The sequence below is a fragment of the Motacilla alba genome, chromosome 3 (genome assembly GCF_015832195.1).
Source record: "Motacilla alba alba isolate MOTALB_02 chromosome 3, Motacilla_alba_V1.0_pri, whole genome shotgun sequence".
Lineage (NCBI taxonomy): Eukaryota > Metazoa > Chordata > Aves > Passeriformes > Motacillidae > Motacilla > Motacilla alba.
Window position 1 is genome coordinate 63258845 of NC_052018.1, and position 18273 is coordinate 63277117.

Below are 18273 nucleotides of genomic sequence, written 5' to 3' on the forward strand. Positions count from 1 at the left end.
CTCACCTGTGCCTCCCCAGGGAGGCCCTCCTGCACTGAGCTGCATCCTTGCAAAGCACGTGGAGGAGCAGAAACCCCATCCCAGCCTACACAATGGCCGTCTTGACCTCATATTCACAATTCTTTGTGCCGGGGGAGTGTCCTGCCTATCACTGTCCTCTCTGTGTGCCCGTACACGGCTCCAAGAAGAAAGACAAACACGGAAGCAGAAAGCCAGGCAAAGGCACTGTGGGAAAAGTGGGCCACCATCCAGTACTTCCCTGTGGCATGCCTCCCTCAGCCCCTCAGCTCTTCCCTGCTACTTGAAGGACAGCACGGCCGTCCTTCAGAAAGGAGCTGGATCTGGAGCAAAAAGCAGGAGCGACGGCCTCAGGGCTGGGGGGGCAGCTTGGGTACGCGTGGCCCTTGCCGGGGCTGTGCAGCGAGGCACGGCTCTGCCAGGCAGGGGGAGCGATAGGGGACGTGCCCAGCCAGGGCGATTGCCCGTGCAAAGAGTGTGCCCACCCGAAGCCCGCATGTTCCGTGTTTTTTTGCCATTCCAATGGAAACAATCGTAAATAACTGTAATAAACCCCACAACACCGGCCAAGGGCAAGAGTGGGTGGGCACTCGCCCCGCACAGCCCGGGTGACAGCGGGCAAAAACCAGGAGATGGAGATACGTGGGAAGTGGGGACCGTGTCGGTATCCCCACATACACCTCCCGCATACGGCTCCCGTGTTTGTGGAAAAAGGTGGATTTTGGATCTCGGCTCCGGGGGAGGGGCCGGCCCCATGGACGCCCACGCGGGTTCTGTGGCCTCACGCCGGCGGATCCGGGCACCTGCACCACGGCGGCGCCGGAGGGACGGACCTCGCCCTGCCCGGGCAGCGCTGCCGGAGCGCTCAGTCCCACGCGTGTCGGCGACACGAGCGGACGGGGCGCAAGGGGCAGCGGCGATGCCCGGGCGCGGGGCGGGACGGGGCCGTAGGCGGCGGGAGAGCGGCTGCGGGGTGCGGGGGGTGCGCGGGGTGCCGCTTTGTTCCCGGGGGAGGCGCTGAGCGCGGGGTGCGCGGGTGCCTTCCCGAGCCGCCTGGCCGCTTCCCGCGTGTCTCCGAACACGCGTGTGCCCTGCTGCCTGCGCGCGCGCGCTGGGTGATGGGTGTTCGGGTTTTGGTTTGGTTTTTTTTTCCTTTTCTTCCCCCCCTTTTCCCTCCCCCTCCCTCCCTCCCCCCCCCCCCCCGCCCCGCTTGCTCCAGGTTTTACTTCTGGTTGCCTGTAAGGGTTTTGCTCCTCCCTTCTGAAATCCTATATTAGCCGCGGCCAAAGCCGTGTAAGGAACACAGCTCATTGTTGGCAAGTGCCGATGCGCCTCGCGGAGGGGCGAGAACCAGCTCCGGGGCTGCGGCAGCGATCGCGGCGCCGGTCACGTCAGCGCCGGGGAGAGGGAGCCGGAGAAGCCCTCTCTATGCTGGGTGACTCTCGCTGACTGATTCCACCGCCACCTTTGAAGGAGAAGAAGAAAGAAGCCGGGAGGTGAGTGCGGCGGTTCTCGTGGCTGGTGCCGGGTGTCCCTTTTGTGTGCAACAGGAAAAACGTGACTGTATAAACACGCGAGGAAAGGTGTTTTTTCGGCAGCTTGGCTTCACGTCCTTATCTGTTCATTACCGTATTTTCACCAAAATAATTGGGACTTAATTCCAAAAGTTGCTGACAGCGGCTAGGTGGGACTTGCCAATTCTTTGCTTGTTCCGCTCAAGTTAGCGAGAGTGCCGTGGGAATCCGCTGCCTTCGAGGGCGAAGCCGGGGGGCTTGGGCGGCTCCAGAGCGTGCGGGGAGGCGGCGGCGGTGGCCGAATGCGACGCTCCCCGCCGATAGGTATGCGCGACTTGGAGTGGGAATGCGTGCTGCCCGCCGGATTAGCGGAGGGGACCGGGATTTTCGTTCCGCGGGCTCTCCTTTTATTTTTCCTTTTGTACTCCATGGTGGAGCCACTGTAGATTTTTGGGAGATTATTATTATTATTATTAGTCCCTCCACCGGGAAGGAGAGAGGACTGCAGGACGAGCGAAGTAATTTCTGCCAGGGCCAGGCAGATGCAGCTGGTCCGGGAGAGGGCGGCTGGATGTCCGAGGAGGGTGTATTTTCCTAATACATTCACACGCTAACTTTCCAGGTGAGCCATGGCAGACCACATGATGGCCATGAACCACGGGCGATTCCCCGACGGATCCGGCGGGCTCCACCACCACCCTGCGCATCGGATGGGCATGGGGCAGTTTCCCACCCCCCATCACCACCACCAGCAGCAGCAGCCGCCGCAGCAGCACGCCTTCAGCGCCCTGATGGGCGACCATATACATTACGGAGCTGGGAGTATGAACGCGAGCAGCGGGGTGAGGCACGCCATGGGGCCGGGCAGCGTGAGCGGAGGGCACCCGGCAGGCAGCATGCCGCCCCCCGCCCGCTTCAGCGGCTCCCAGTTCATGGCCCCCCCCGTCGCCAGCCCGGGAGGACAGCTGAGCGCCAGCATGCAGCTCCAGAAGCTGAACAACCAGTACTTCAGCCACCACCCCTACCCCCACAGCCACTACATGCCGGACTTGCACCCCGGTAGCCACCAGCTGAACGGCGGCAGCCAGCAGCATTTCAGGGACTGCAACCCCAAGCACGGCGGCGGCGGCGGCAGCGGCTTGCCGCCCGCCGTCCCCCACGTCCCCGCGGCAATGCTGCCGCCCAATGTCATAGACACGGACTTCATCGACGAGGAGGTCCTCATGTCCTTAGTCATCGAAATGGGGCTGGATCGCATCAAGGAGCTTCCCGAGCTGTGGTTGGGACAGAACGAGTTTGACTTCATGACAGACTTCGTTTGCAAACAGCAGCCCAGCAGGGTGAGCTGCTGATTCATTTAAAACAAACAAAGGACTTTTATCGGTGCGAATGAAAACATTCCCCTAGACACGGTGTCTCACTTTTCAGGGCTTGAAAAGGTGAGAATCTGGAAAGCAGAGTCAACTATGCGCTTGTATAATTTTTTTTTTTTTTAATTCGCTGCCACATTTTTTTTTCTTTTTGTAGCTTTGTCACTCACCTCCCCTCCTGTAGTAATAATATCTAGCGAACTCTGCCTTTTTATGTTGGTTGCCCCCCTCCCGACCTCCCTCTCTTAATTTCCTCACAGTAACATGCCCAGAATTCCCACAGTGCCGGACTGTTAGATATTAATCTTGGCAAATTGCTTAATCTTGTGGATTTTGTAAACTATGATTTCCAGTGACTTGAACTGCATTCAAATTCTGAGTGAACAGGGAAAAAAATTGCATTAGTTGGTTGCATGAACTTTGAAGGGCAGATACTACTGCACAAAAGCTGCCATCTTGCTTAATTTTTAACTATGCATTGCAGTGCAGACTAATTTTTTTTTTTTCTGAATACGCTAAACTGGAAGCTTAACAGATGTGGGCCAAACCTTTCCAGATCAGGAAAAGTAATACTGTTACCTAAAAAGTCTGCTACCCAGTCCCCCTCCCCCATATGTACAGACAATAATATGGTGTGGATGGAATGTTGACTAGTGGCAAACATTTCACAGATTTTTTTTTTTTTTAAATTTGTTTCTGTCTTCAGCGTTTTGACACTGTGCTAATATAGTTTATTCAGTACATGAAAAGATACTACTGTGTTGAAAGCTTTTCAGGAAATTTTGACAGTATTTTTGTACAAAACATTTTTTTGAGAAAATATTGTTAATTTATTCTATTTTAATTTGCCAATGTCAATAAAAAGTTAAGAAATGCTTTAGTTTTTCTAGAAGTCATTTACCAGTATTTTTCTTCAAAACTCTTCCCCACTGTCCCTGGTAAGTAGAACATAAAACATCTATTTGTACAACCGTGTTGGTGCGCAAAAAGACATTCCAAGATAGAAAGTACACTACACCCATATCTATGTCATGGTGAACTCGGTAGGTGAGCGGGATTTGAACATACTTACAGCATAAAGCCTCATGCGTTACATTGTAATATGCCTGTCAGTGTGGTTTTCTGAAAAATAAAGTTGCCGAGGGCGCAACTTTTTTTGTGACTTGCCAACATACTTGCTTTAAATGTAGTTGTCCAGAGTTATGATGCATAAAGTATTTATTATATTTATCTATTAAACTTGTAATTTTATAAATCTGCTTTCATTTATATAGTAGACTTTGTTCTTTTGTACATTTGTTATCTCACCTGGAAGAGCTATGTAAAAAGTGTAACGTGGGAAGGGAGGGTGGTGGGTGTCACCCTCTGCCTCTCTCTTACCTCACAGGGTAACACAGGATATTGCTGCATCAATCCAGATCTGCGTGACACTGGAACCAGTTTCATTTCCAATGGCTTAGGAGAAGGGGAATATATCGTTGAAGTATTCCACAGTGGGACATCTCTGATCCCCCCTCCCCCAGAAACTGCTGCCAACTGAAGCCACTGACACAAATCCATACAGGTCTACTTAAAATATTTTGGAAAAAAATGCCCATTATTTTAAGGCAGCTGACATTTAGTGCCAACTGTTGCTGCCTTCTGCCCTCACTCGGCCTTTGGCAAAGCTCCTGCACAAGTTATTAGTTTGGTGAGGGCTGTGGGATCAGGACCCTAATAATACATGTAATCCTGTTTAGCCATGCTTCCCAAGTTCGACAGAGGAGCGGTACCACTGAGCCTTCTTTTTGCTTACTTTTTAATCCTTGTCTTCTGAATTAGGAAGAAAAACAGCATGGTGGATGCAGTTAAATTTTAAACCTGGTCACGTAAACAGGAGGATATCACCACACAATGGGAGTGTAAATAGCAGTGTTTTGAATCAAGCTGGGAAATTAAAGTGATTACTATTTCTAAGATTGCCCCAGCTGGTGAGAAAAGTGATACTTGTCCTTCTTTGCCTTACAGACACAAAGCAGCTAACATGTTTATGGACCAAAAAAAAAAAAGTAAATATTAAAGTATTAGCAAAGGTAAAAAGAAGGAAGTGTATGCTTCTGGGAAAAACTGAGATGACAAAAACACACTCTGCAGGCAGTGACAGTCCATTCCTAGAAAACTCAATACCAAGAATTTTAAAAAAGCAGCCTTCTGGTTTCAGCCAGTGATTGCTAATGTTTTGTGACAGTAAATTTTACATCAAATGACAGTAAATCATAACTTACCAACTCACCAATAAAGTAAAAGAGTGTTTAGAAGAATACAGCTGTAGTTTTAAGAGCCATTGCCCAATTTGCCACTATATAAATCCTTTTTCCATTTTAAGGCTGTTTGATCTGTGCACATTTCATTGCCCTCTTCTGCGGGAGTTAGGGAGGGTGATTTTTCTGATTCTAATCAACTACTTGTAAAACAGACTATCAAATTATGTGCATACCAAATTGCATAGATGTTTAAAGCCTCAATGATCTTCTAAAACCAAAGGGAATACTCTCACTTTAATGACAGGCACTTTTGCTTCATAAAGTTGGTTAAACAACAGATTCTTCACAGTTGAGACATCACTACTTAAGTCTGTCAACATTAAATCCTTCCATGCAAGATTTTCCAAGAGTAGGCAGTTCCATGGGCATACTGGTAGAGTCTATGTGTGTAGAACTCCGTGCAAAACTGAGAGCTGCTGCCTCTGAGTAACAGCAGCTACAGAAAGCACTGGCTTTGGGCAAGGCATCGCTGAGGGGTTTTATGATTTCTTAAAAGTAGACCCTGGGGAAATTTGCCAAACAATCATATTGTCTGCCTTGTCCCTTAATTTTTAATGAAGAGTCAGATCCCAGTGGATACCACAAGTGTATATTTTTTTTATTCATTATATCATCTACTGAGCAATATTGGGGGCCTGACCCTCATCTTGCTGACACGAACCCCCTGGCAATGCTCCCACTGGCTCCCATGGCTGAGGCAGTAACAGGCTTTCAAGTAGATTCTCTCTCTCTCCTCCACACTGCTTCCAAATAGACTAAAGTGATTTATAATTGGAACCCAGCGATTAGTGAAGGATGCACAGTGACCCAGTTCTCCAGCTCCCCACGAAGGACACTGCCGTCTCGCATCCCGCTAAGTTGCTGTCAGTACAGGAAACTTGACCTCTGTACGCTGGCTGTTTTTCAAGAACTTCCGACATGGTACATGAGATCTGCTCCTCTTTAAGCCACGGCCATAAATAGACGCGCTGCTTTATTTGGACGGGAGATCAGCCCTAAGCCGGCCCGCCACGCAACGCGCGCTCGGTGGGAAATTAGGCACAGATTGACGCCGTCCTCGTCCTTGTTCCCCGGAGTCAAGAATCCAGGGGTGGGCGCTGGGCTGGAGGCCGCAGGAGGGGCGGCTGCCCGCTCACCGAAGCGCTAGGGCGCTGCCCGCCGGGGCCGTGGGCGCCGCGGGAGCCCCGGCCCGGCCCGGCCCCTCAGCCACCTGCGCGGGGCGGCCGCGGCGCCAGCGCGCCCCCCGGCGGCGGCCGCGCGCTCTGCCGCCGGCCCGCTGAGGGCGGGGGGCCGGGAGCCGCCCCCGAGCCGGGAACCTCCTTCCGCACCGCGGCCAGGGGCTCTGCGGGGCCGGGGAGCCTCAACAAGGATCAACACAGGAGGGGCCCGGCTCTCAGCCAGGGCAGTCGGTCGCTGAGTGTGAGTGCTCGTCACTGCCCTGCCCGTGGGACCCCTGGAGAGCCGTGGAGGGAGAGCCGTGCCCGCCGACGGAGACCCTCCCCAGCACCCGGCCTGAGGTGGGTGCGGGCGCTAGCGAAATCTCTGGACGCAGATTTGGAAAAGAAGCACACAAACCCGGTGAAAACATGCCTGTCGGTCTCAGGTTTTATTAAAAAAAAAAAAAAGAAAAGAAAAAAAAGAAAAGAAAAAAATTTAAAAAGTAAAAAAAGAAAAGTTATATAAACAAGGATTATCCCCTGCTTATCTTGTCTTGCTAGGGGGATTGGAAAATTCCAACATCTGGATTTGCGGAGTTCCTTTCATTTGTTTCATTTTTTAGTCACTTTTCTTTTTTTTCTTTTTTTTTTTTACTTTTTCCCTAGGGAGATGTTTTCCGTGCTCAGTTGGATGCAAAGCCCTGTGTATCGCTGGTGTTCAGCCAAAGGCTTGTGTCTGTGGAGCCCCACAGAAGTAGTTCATCAGGACATCAGTGACTTCTGCACCTATTCTAACCTTGTTCCTGCCCTCTTCCTCCTGCCTCTCCTGACTGCATGGCACATCAGGGCTTAATGTGTGAGCTGTTACCCAAGGGGACAATACACCCTTGTATCAGGAACCCCAGCAAAATCATGGGTCACAAGCACTGAGTGGAGGGAAATGAAGTCAGAAAAAGCAGTTCTTGTCCCTGACCCTACAGCTGTCCCTTTTGAAGCCTTCATTTATTCAAAAATACTTTGGGTTTACTGCAGACAGGAATAAGAAATGCCAGTGTTATGGATCTGGGCTACACACACCAACCTTAGCCAGATCTATTTCTGTATCATCACTCATAGGGAAAGCAGTGTGAGCAAGGACTAGGTAACATTGACAGGAGCTGTTTAAATGATAAGACAAAGTATTTTTTAAATAGTCTGGCAGATATATTTGTCAGATAACAGTGCACGTGCAATAAAACTCAGATGAGGAATCAGAGGAATTTGGAACCCAAGGCAGCAGCATTTTCTCAGGATTTCATGTATTCTAAGTGCATCATTTTGTCAGTAAAGAGGAGGTGTTTTACATAGTTTATGAAAATATATTTACACATTTCAATATGGTGTCACTATTGTGCTCACGCGCAAGATAAAGCTGAGTCTCAGTGACTGCAACAATAAAGAGATACATCAAGTGACTGAACAGATGAGCTGCTGTTACAGTAGGTTCTCTGTTATTCTCTTTGCCTCATTTTAGAAAAAATGCAACACCAGGTTTTTAATAGAGTTGGTTCAGTCCCTTTCCATCTGCTGTGCCTTTCCCCCTCTTAAAAAAATTACAGAGGGCCAATTTGATCACAGGCCTGAAACAGATTTTGAAAGACTTATTTACCATATTAAAACCAAGCAAAACATTTTCTACCTTTTCAGGCTTCATGAAATGCTAACCAATTTTTTACACCTTTTTCTTTCACTGGACTATTTTGTTGTCTCTCCCTATTGGAGTGTTCATTTGGCAACATATTGCCTATTTTATAAGCAGTAAAGTAAAATAAAAGAAACTTTCAGAATTGTGAAGTTCCTAAAACTGTGTCTGAAGTCATTAGTGCCAGTACACAGCACTTCTCAAGCTCAAAAGCTAATTATTGAGCAGATGCTTTTGCAATAAGATGCTGAGGGCAGTTTTGACCAAGAGCCTCCTAAGAATTGCCCTGTGAGTTTTCTGCTGCAGGCTGCTTTGCTAGCACTAGTGCACTGTGCAGGAGATGGGGACACTTCTGAGAGTATATAAAATGTCTTATCTGCTGCTATTCAAACACAAGTAACACAGAGTATTTCAGACTTCTCTCTCTCTCTCTGCCAGGATACGTATTTAAAGGCTTGATACTCCAAATCTTTTCTATTTACTTCAAGTTACATTATTTGGTCTAATAAGAGATATTATCTCTGTCGACAAACCTCATACAGTTATATGCCCTCCATCAACTTTATATGAAGTGGAGTACATATTTGAAGGCAGAAACAAATTCCTAGGATTTCCCAATGTTGGGGAAAGACACCAAGCTTCTGCACGCATCTGCTTTGTACAGAAACGAAATAGTTATATTTTAGGTTCCTTATAGGATTATAAGGGTTATATAGTTATATTTTGGATTGCTTATCAGCAGGCTGCACTAAGGCTAGTGTGTGATCCAACAAGGATGTGAAGGGCAATGTTCAAATACAGGTATGGGGATGAATACAAAGTCTTTCTAAGTAGCAGGCTGAAAAAAATTAGTGACCGTCACACAGAAAGTTTTAGGGAAAAGGTCTGAAGACCAGTAAAGCCTTAACTACATGCTATGAACTGGTGCCTATCAGTGGAGTGGTCAGGACGGGTTAGTTTTGCTCATCAGGTCTGACAGGGCATAACACTGTATGCCAGAAAAGTGGAAAATTCAAGAAAACATGAGGTATTGACATGTTAACCTTCTTCACAGACCATTATTTACAAGAAAAACCTGAATTTTCTTAGGTGAATGTAAGTGAGCAAAGCTGCTGCTGGATGGAGCCAACAAAGCCTGCAGTTTTGAGCACCAGCTTCTCTGCTCTTGAGGGTGGACACAGGATGCGTGTCCCTGCTGCTGGACTGTGAGTAGGGAGCAGTCCTATTCCCATCAGTTGTCCCATTCCCTTCAGTTGTCACACTGGAAACTTGTGACAAAGGATGGACTTGAAGCCTGTGCTCAGTGCTGCTTCTAAAAACCACCTTCTCTCCTGAAATCCCATCTTGCCCTGCCACGGGCTTCGCAGAGGGGGACCTGCTGCAGGGCAGCCCTCATTCCATCGTGTCACTTCTTGGTCTCCATCTGAGCTGTCGCCTTTTGAGACCTTGCCTGACATTTTTAATTAAGCACTTTCCGTGAAAGATGCCAGTGCACAGATAATCAGACAGATTTTTACAAGGAGCTGTTTAAATTGCTGATGCCTACTTGGAGATGCTTAGTTTCAATTCTCAGTTTCTGTATTGAAGCAGAGCAGTAGTCATTTACCATGACAGATAAAGCCTCGCTGTCAGAGTGCTGCAGAGAGGCTGCAGTACTGGGAGCTCGTAGCTAGGTGTAGCTGAAGCCCTGCCTTTCTTATTGATTAAAGTATTTAAAAGAGCAGTCTTTTAATTTGATTTATCGTATACATTTTAACTGAATGAACATAGTTAGAATGAGTAGTGATGGATGCTTACGGAGTAGAGACTTTACCTAGTGTAAGAATAGCTTCTTGGCAATTCCACAATGCCTTCACAAAAATTAGATTAATACACACAGCGACTCTACTAGACTGATTCCTTTAGCCCAAACCTCTTAGTCCAGGGGTCTTTTTGACATGGTTTTGCACGTAAATATTGCAAGCAATGAAGTCCTTTATTAGAGGGCTGTGTTTTTTTCGCCCAAGCTCTGTTACCAAGGTGTGTGTTTAAAGGGTGAGATTGGCTCCAGAGGAATCAGTGAAGCAGAGCACTTCTAAATTCCAAAGCTGAGCTCTCAGTATTTTGGCCTGAGGAAGGAATGGAGACTACTTTTCTTCCTTGCCTCTTTTTCAGATCTCTCCAGCTCTACTGTACATAACAGCATGGCTCTGAATGGCATTTTCATAACTGTGATTGTAGATAAGGCAAAGTTCAGGAGTTACATTCTATTCTCTCTATTTTGGTTTTTTGGGGTTTTTTTTGTGGGTTTTTGAGGGTTTTGGGTGGGTTTTTAATTTGGTTTGGGGTTTGTTTGTTTGGTTTGGTTTGGTATTTTTGTTTGTAGTTGATTTTGGTTTGGGGTTTTGGGGGTTTTATGCTTAGCTTTCAAAAGACAGTGGTCTTGAATTGTAAAGATTAGCAGGACTTAACTTTTTATTCACCTGTGTTTTTTTTCCAGATATGCTTTATAACCAAAATCTAGATCAGTGATCTTTGGGTCCAGTTCTGACCTAGGTAACTGTTTGGTCAGTGAAGTCCAAGTCAGGAATCAAGGCCTGACTGATGGCTTATCCAGTATAGCCATAACCTTGGGATCCTTTTTGGAGAGCAAGCAGTACTTAATGCCAAAACTGCATAGCATATTCTTAGTCTAATGCAGTTACTTCAGCTCCCCTGAAGTCACCCCACCAAAATCAGTGGGCCTAAAAGTGCTCAGAACATGTTATTCATTTTAGGAGGACTATATGTTGCTTGGTCAGGTTATACCATAGTGGTGTAAATTACTCTTGGGCCTTTTCAGTCCTTCAGAGTCTAGAGTGGTGTTGCTGGAGACACTGCTGTATCAAGTTAAAGTGTGGATTGAGCACAGCACTGCAGATGCAGACATGAATCATCCTCTCTAACCGCAACACCTTGTGTAACAGTGGTAATTTCAGATTGGATTAGATCAGAATTCACAATCACTATGATTACTGAGAGTCTGTCTGATATTCTCATTAACTTAATTCAAATATAGTGTCACATATTTGAGTATAATCTAAAAGTGTTGTTTGGATCAAGAATGGATTAGAGTACGTTCTGATCCATGCTTTGCTCTGACATTAACTTACTGGGGTTTATTACTGTTAAAATCATTCTGATAAAGAACTACTGTGACCTTATGATTAGCCTTTTCCTCCGCCTAAAGTGAAAAAACTTGAAAATGTCTTCCTTCTTAGTTTTGAGGGTTTTGTATCATCCTGGTAGCAGGTGGTCTTTAACTACTGAGAAGGAAAGGAAAGTAGATGGAAATGTGATTGACTAACATTTTCCTAATTTTTTTTCCTCCCTCACAAAAATGAGCTGCTCCAAAGTGTTTGTCAGTGGCTTTGGTCAGCCTCTTTCATTGTGTGGAAATTGCATGTTGCTTTTTAAGGAAGCTTAAGTACATTCATGAATCACTTTCATGTGTGTCACATCTATGGGGTATAGACACTTCTGTTTTTCAGTTGTTCTGCTAAAAAAGTAAAGACATAGATGTATATAATGTTTAATATCCAAACCAATTCACACTGCCAGTAAAGCATCCATTGTTATCAGGGAGATTTTGTACTTTCCTTTAGAAAGGAAAATTCCCCGCTTACACCTGCTTGTGCCAGGAGTTAGCAGATTCATGACTCCTCAGTGTTAGCTGCCTGAGGTCGGTGGTCATGCTGAAATGCTGCGCGACTTTCTTCTTCCACTTTGTTGATGAAGGTTATGTGGAAGATTGATGATCTGTGGATATCCTTGACACCTGATGGTCTATGAAGGAACCGGGTCATGGAACAGGACTTAAAAATTGATAGAGCCTCACAAGGACCCAGCTAGACAAACCTTAGTTGGTGACATAAAAGGAAAGAGAATACAGAGAAAACCAGACTCAAAAAACCTGTATTTTCTCCTTGCTTGCTGTTGGCTGGCACATAGGAGCTTTCTGGGGGCCTTACTGACTAGTGTGTCCTCCAAAAGCTTTTCCTCTTTGTGACTGGCAAATAAGTGAGAAAGGATAGGACTAAAGACTGGCTTTATTTTTTTTCTATTTTGTGGTTGGTAAAACAGTCCACAGTCGTATGAATTGTAGCTATCCTTCTTGCCTGCTCTGCTAGATGATCTAGAGAGAAAAGATTATGGCACAGAAGCCAACACTGAGAAGCCTGGAGGTGCAACCAGACAGGAGGAGCCTGCTGCACCAGGAAAGCACAATCATATAACAGAATGGTGGCTCTGGTGATTTACTCACTGTCTATTTTACAAGACAGGGAAGACAGATGAAAGATCAAATGATGGGGGGGAAGGAAAACAAACCGAGAAAAGGTAATATTTATTAGTCATTAGAATAATGATATTTCAGGCCTGTGATTTTATTTGCATTCTCCTGTGTGGGTTGTCATAGTCACAACCTCTGAAATTTGTCTGAGATCTCACAGATTTTTTTTTAAATTTAATGACAATCAAAATTACGCATTTCCCTGGTCATGTGGACTATAATTCCTTCATACAGGAATAGATTCCATTGGTTAACATTTAGGCCCTATATTTACCTAACAGGCCTCCTTTGTTAAAAGCAGTGTGGGTTTTAGACCATCTTTGCTTAAGCTGACTGGACAGGTCACATGAATTTTTCAACCTATGTAAACCCTTTGCAGAAGGTGAAAGCACGTAAAGCCCACAAAGACACAGAACATTTTTGTGAGGTGGACTTCCCTTTCACTCTAAGTATGCAATTTTGCTCCTCCTGTATTAAGCAAACATGCCACAATTGAAGTAGAAAAGAAGCTGAGCACATCTTGTTCCCATCTGGATGACCTTGGGTAAGCCCTTATTTATTGTGCATCAACATGTAACATTTTATGTGTAACATTTTATGTCTCAGTTTACCCTTTCAAATAATGAGTGCAATGTGCTTTTTGCAGTTCACTGCTGCTTGATGTTGAAGTTACTTAATAGGTTATATTACAATCTTGCATGCGAGCTATTACACAACTGGAAAACACTGGAAGCCACAGAAGCAAACAGTAATTAGTGGTATATCTTGCAATGCTATAGAAACACAGACAATGGTACAGATTGCCTGATGCTGAGTTTCCACGTGAACTAGAATTGTTCTCTCTGATTCCAGGTGGGGGGCTAAATAGTTAATTTTCTTCCCTTAGTTCAGCAGTGCTCCAAATAGTTTGAGAGTCTCAAATTACATAACTGCTCTGAGGCTATTGGAAAGCACTAAGATCTGACCCACCCTCTCCTTTAGCATGCTGTTAGAGGAAAAACACTCTTTAAATTCATAGTAATAGAGTTTTGGAGACACATCTGAAGAGACTTAAGGCTAAATATTATGTATGTATCTCTCTGTATACTCCTATTCAAGTCCAGGATTTAAATTAAAGACCAAATTGCCTTTCCCAATAAATATGACTTGCATAGGCTTTTTATGTACACAGAATGAAGATTTGATATATACTAACAAGTTGGGGACATTGATACCACCTCCTGTATTTGTCTTTCAGCTTAGTAAAATATGAAGCTCACTCTCACCTGATCTTTTCTTTATTCATCCTTTCATCTCTTGGGTTCTCTTTTCTTCTTTATTAATTTGGTCCCACAAATGTTATGTTTAATAATGTTCTTCTGCATAGCTAGAAAACCCTTATAAAAAATCCAGTTGCCACCATTTCACAGTTCTGATCTGCCAGTGCCAATATACCTCTTGCATCCTTTTGCGTTCTCCATGTAGTGATTCTCCTTCCATGCATGCCTTAAAATAGGTCATTGGTGTTTACATCAGCAGCAGTTTTAGACATCACAGGGTAGTGCTGCCAGTTCTGCTGATCACAGGATCATTCCTTCTGAACTAACAGTTCATTGTCCACCCTCTCATTATCCTATAAAATAAGATCCCCTATTGGACTATTTCCCTATTTCACCATCACTGTCTCTTATTTTCCCGCTTCTTTCTACAGATCTTTATCTTTCACGACAAGTGTTTCCCTGATTTCCGATTATCATTTATCTCAATCTGTGTCATTTTCATTGTGTCAGGCCCTAATCTTTCCTCCAGTATTCCTAGACAGGTTAGTCATAACCTCAGTGTGGTTCAGCCCCCTGCCCCCCTCAGTTTCCTTATGATTATCAGCAGAATTTGGACCTTTCCAGAGAAAGATGCTTGGCTCCAATTATGAGATGCTTTCTGCCCATATACAGCTCATACAGCTGAAAGATTCAAGCCTTCAATTTCTAATTTGCTTTATTCTCTCTGCTGCTCTCGAGCAAGTGCTGTTTGGGAAATCAATGACAGCTCCACACACGAAGCAGCTGCAGGACTGAGCCTTTAATGAGTCTTTCCCATTTCTAATTTTTATAAGCCAGTTCTAGCAGCAATCTAAAATATACATATTGATAATGAAACTGATGCCAGTGAACATTACTAGCAAATGAAAGGATTTAGAAAAGGGAGGAAAAAACAAAGAGAAGTACGGTTTACAAAATAATTGTCTACATTATCATGCTGGAATAGATAATTTCTTCTCTGTAACTCACCCTTGACCAACATACCACTGGCATTTAGAAGACTTCCCAATTACATTTGATATGCGATTTACAGCATGATCACATCTGAATTAGGCCCAGAGATTTCCCCTGGCAGGCTCAGAAAATGTCTGGGGTTGATGGTTGACTTGGCCCAACTCTGTTCCCATTGTGTGTTGATAGAAGATGATTTCAAGCTGGAGGAGTATCATTTTAAAATTAAATTACATGACAAAAATAGATTGTTTCAGGATTCAGTACCTTTTTGAAGTTTCATGCTAGATTTGTGCTCACTTTTAATGGTGTAAATCAGCAGTAACTTCACTGCAGTACCAGAATAACTAGAAACAGCTAATACTGCTCTTTCCCTTCCCAATAAATTACCTTTATATATGGAGAAGAGTTATTTTCAAACTCCTAATATGCATTCAGGTGTGACTGCATGCCTCACCTGAGGGTTTTCTTTACCTTTTGTGTGATTTTTCAAGTGGAGCTCTTCTTGACTCTGCCAAATTCTCCAAGTAGCACATAGCATAATGTATTTATGTAGAGTCTGTCTCTTGGGCAAGCTGAAGCGGTGGAAATTGCCCGGAGAAAATTGAAACCCTGATAATTGATTTTGCTAGCTCTTAAAGTTTCAAAAGCCTTGAATCCTTCCAAGAATAAATCAAAAACTGTTCGGTAGCAGACCATGGGGATTCCCTCCAGATTCTTAAGAGTGGTTTCCTTGCTACACTGCAGAAATTATATTCTTACTGATGTAGATTAAGAATGAAATTATTTGCTTAAAATAGTTAAGCCTGTTGCCTATTGGGGTTTTCTGTGTCAGCTAATTTGGCTGCATTATTAAGTGCCATTGGTAGCCAGGATCTTTGAGCTCTGGAAGAAAAAAAGTGGCAAACATTAGGTATATGTCAAACTCTTCAGGCCATAAAATCTTATTAGAAGGCAAATCACAACCTTCCACCTTTTTGAGATTGATGTGGAGCTAGGAAATCTGTAGAAAATTGATACAGTGTGGAATGCAAATATATTACTCTTCCTCCCCTCCTTTTTTTCACATTAACACAGGACTAAACAGGAGAGAAATTATTCCCAAGAGTCCACCATGAAAAATGTCCTGTTGGTCCTGGTGTTTACAACGTTTCTCTCCAAGTAAATTAAACCCAGTGGAGATTGGTCTTGACAAACTTTTCATTGGAAAATCATAGGACTCTCCCTATACTGATTTAGTTGTAGGTGCCAATGGCAGAAAAACACTGCCAGATTCAGCAGCCTTCTGACTTCTAGACCACTCTTCACATGTCACCGTGCTTCTGTGTCTCAAGATCCGTTATGAGGGTTCTTTTTAAATTCAAATTATATGTTTCATGTTTATAGGCATTTCTAAATTCTTCATCGACACTATACTTTCATTATGTATTTTACATACCTGCTTGTTACTGTATATTATCATGTTATAAGTATATTATATTATTATGTAATGACATAGGTATATTGTGGTCATATTTAAACAGAACAGATCAGTGTTATTTCACAGAATCACAGAATCATATAATCATAGAATTATGATTAATAATCTATGGTTCAGGTCAAAAGGGGCCATCTAGTTCCAACCTCCCTGGCACAGGCAGGGACACCTTCCACTAGATTAGGTTGCTGAAAATCCCATCCAGACTGGCCTTGAACACTTCCAGGAATGGGGCATTTACAACTTCTCTGGGCAACCTGTTCCAATGCCTCACCAACCTCACACTAAAGAATTTCTTCCTCATATCTTATCTGAATTTACCATCTCTCAGTTCAAAGTAATTGCCTCTTGTCCTATCACTATCTGTCCATGTAAAAAGTCGCTCTTTCTCATTTGTAAGCTCCCTTTAAATACTGGAAGGTTGCTATAAGGTTTCCCCAGATCTTCCCTTCTCCAAGCTGAACAACCCTAATTCTCTTAATATTTTTTTTCATAGGAGAGGTCCTCCCACTTTTTTGTGGCCCTGCTCTGGACTTGCTCCAACAGGTCCACACCTTTTTTGTGCTGAGCTGGGCAGATGGGGTGTCATGAGGGCAGAATAGAGGAGAATCACCTTCCTTGACCTGCTGGCCATGCTGCTTTTGATGCAGTCCAGGATGTGTTTGGCCTTCTAATGATGTTTATAATATAATTGACTGAAATAGTGGTATTACAGCAAGTGGTTCTGTCCCTGCACACTATAATTTGAAAAACCTGTATCTGTCAAAAAATAAACCAAAAACTGTTCAGGAGGAAAGCCATGAAAAACTCATTTAGATTCTTAGAGAAGTTCCTGCACAAGAATAAAAAATTATACTCTCACTGATACAGAACTGGCACTGAAGTAGCAGACCATGGCAGCCCACTGACGTCTGCATCCCTGTGTGTGACAGGACTGGAAATGATAGTCTCCAAATTTCCTTCTGCTGCTGGCTAGCAGGGTCATGGAGGAGCACAGCTACAATTTGCAGAAGGGTGCAGACAGCCCTTTCCTTGCCAGTGCAGAAGGCAGGAGAACCTCTGCACGCTCTTTGCCTTCTGCCAAAAGACTGGCCTGCAGGACAAATCAGTCTGTATGGCTTCCAGGGGATATTAGGGCTTCTGCAGAAACAAAGTGTTCATTTAGATGGTAGAACAACTAAGGTTTGCCATTGTTTGTGGTGAAAAATAAACCCTCAAAACTTTTTCAAGTGGTTTTATCCACCACAGTATTGCCTTCATTGTCGGCCCTTTTTAAAGCCTTTGAGCATTTGAGAGAGAGACTCTAAACATGAACCATCAGCCTTTCATGTAAACTATCCCATGGAACACAGAAAGAGCACACAAAACTCCCAATAGCAATATTATCACTGGAGGGAGCGAGGAGAGGAGGGAACAGGTGAGAGCTGAATGTTGAAGCTGTGGAAAATGGCCTAGGCAAAGAAGGGAGAAGTTATGTCAGAGGAAGATAGGAAAGAAACCCAAAAGCTTCAGTAACATTGACTTAATGATGAACTTGTCCTTCCATTTGATAAGGCTGAACACATTCTGTATTATATAGAGCAAATGACCAATACAGATAGAAGTTTTTTTCCTCCCCTGGGAAGTCTATCCTTCAATAGATTTATGCTGATGATGATTATGTTCAATCCAGAAATAGACAGTTTGTTTGTGATAATCCCTATGACCTCCATGAAAATGCCAATGTGCAACAAAGAGAGCTTAGGGTTATTGATATGCAATCCAGCTCATAGCTGAACACATCTGTAAAATAAACTCAGTTTTGTTCCTGCAAATTCTCAAGGAATCATCTAGCTTTAATGTGAGGAAGGTACATTTCTCCTCTTTCTCATGAATTAGGGAATGATTTCTTTCTCTTCCCCCTAAACAGGGACATGAAATGCCTAAAACATTGCAAAAGCTGAGACCTCAAACACTGTGCAGACTCCACAGAAAGCACTTTCAGTCCACTCTCTTCTGAGCTCGCCAGATGTAACCATCCCAGCATGCAGAATCCATATGCCAGTCAGTTGGTTGTCCTCAGCGTGTAAATTGCCTGCATGGCAGTTTCAACACACTCCTCTAAATTCCTTTGTCTGAGTTTCCCTTTCCATTTCCAAGACAGTTGGAATTTCAATTCACAGCCCAAAATCCAGCAGATCCTTTTTAATCTTCTG

The 18273-nt window shown here is 44.4% G+C and overlaps 2 protein-coding genes across 2 annotated transcripts; both read left to right on the forward strand.

Moving 5' to 3' along the window:
* The first annotated feature begins 1280 nt into the window (after window positions 1-1280).
* On the forward strand, window positions 1281-4157 carry CITED2 (Cbp/p300 interacting transactivator with Glu/Asp rich carboxy-terminal domain 2). Its single transcript, XM_038133666.1, has 2 exons — window positions 1281-1514; window positions 2155-4157. The coding sequence occupies exon 2, from the start codon at window positions 2162-2164 to the stop codon at window positions 2882-2884; it is 723 nt and encodes a 240-aa protein (XP_037989594.1). The 5' UTR covers window positions 1281-1514; window positions 2155-2161; the 3' UTR covers window positions 2885-4157.
* LOC119699114 (translation initiation factor IF-2-like) lies at window positions 3934-11954 on the forward strand. The gene is made up of 3 exons (XM_038132158.1): window positions 3934-3945; window positions 6244-6722; window positions 7029-11954. The coding sequence occupies exons 1-3, from the start codon at window positions 3934-3936 to the stop codon at window positions 7213-7215; spliced, it is 678 nt and encodes a 225-aa protein (XP_037988086.1). The 3' UTR covers window positions 7216-11954.
* Window positions 11955-18273: the final 6319 nt, after the last annotated feature.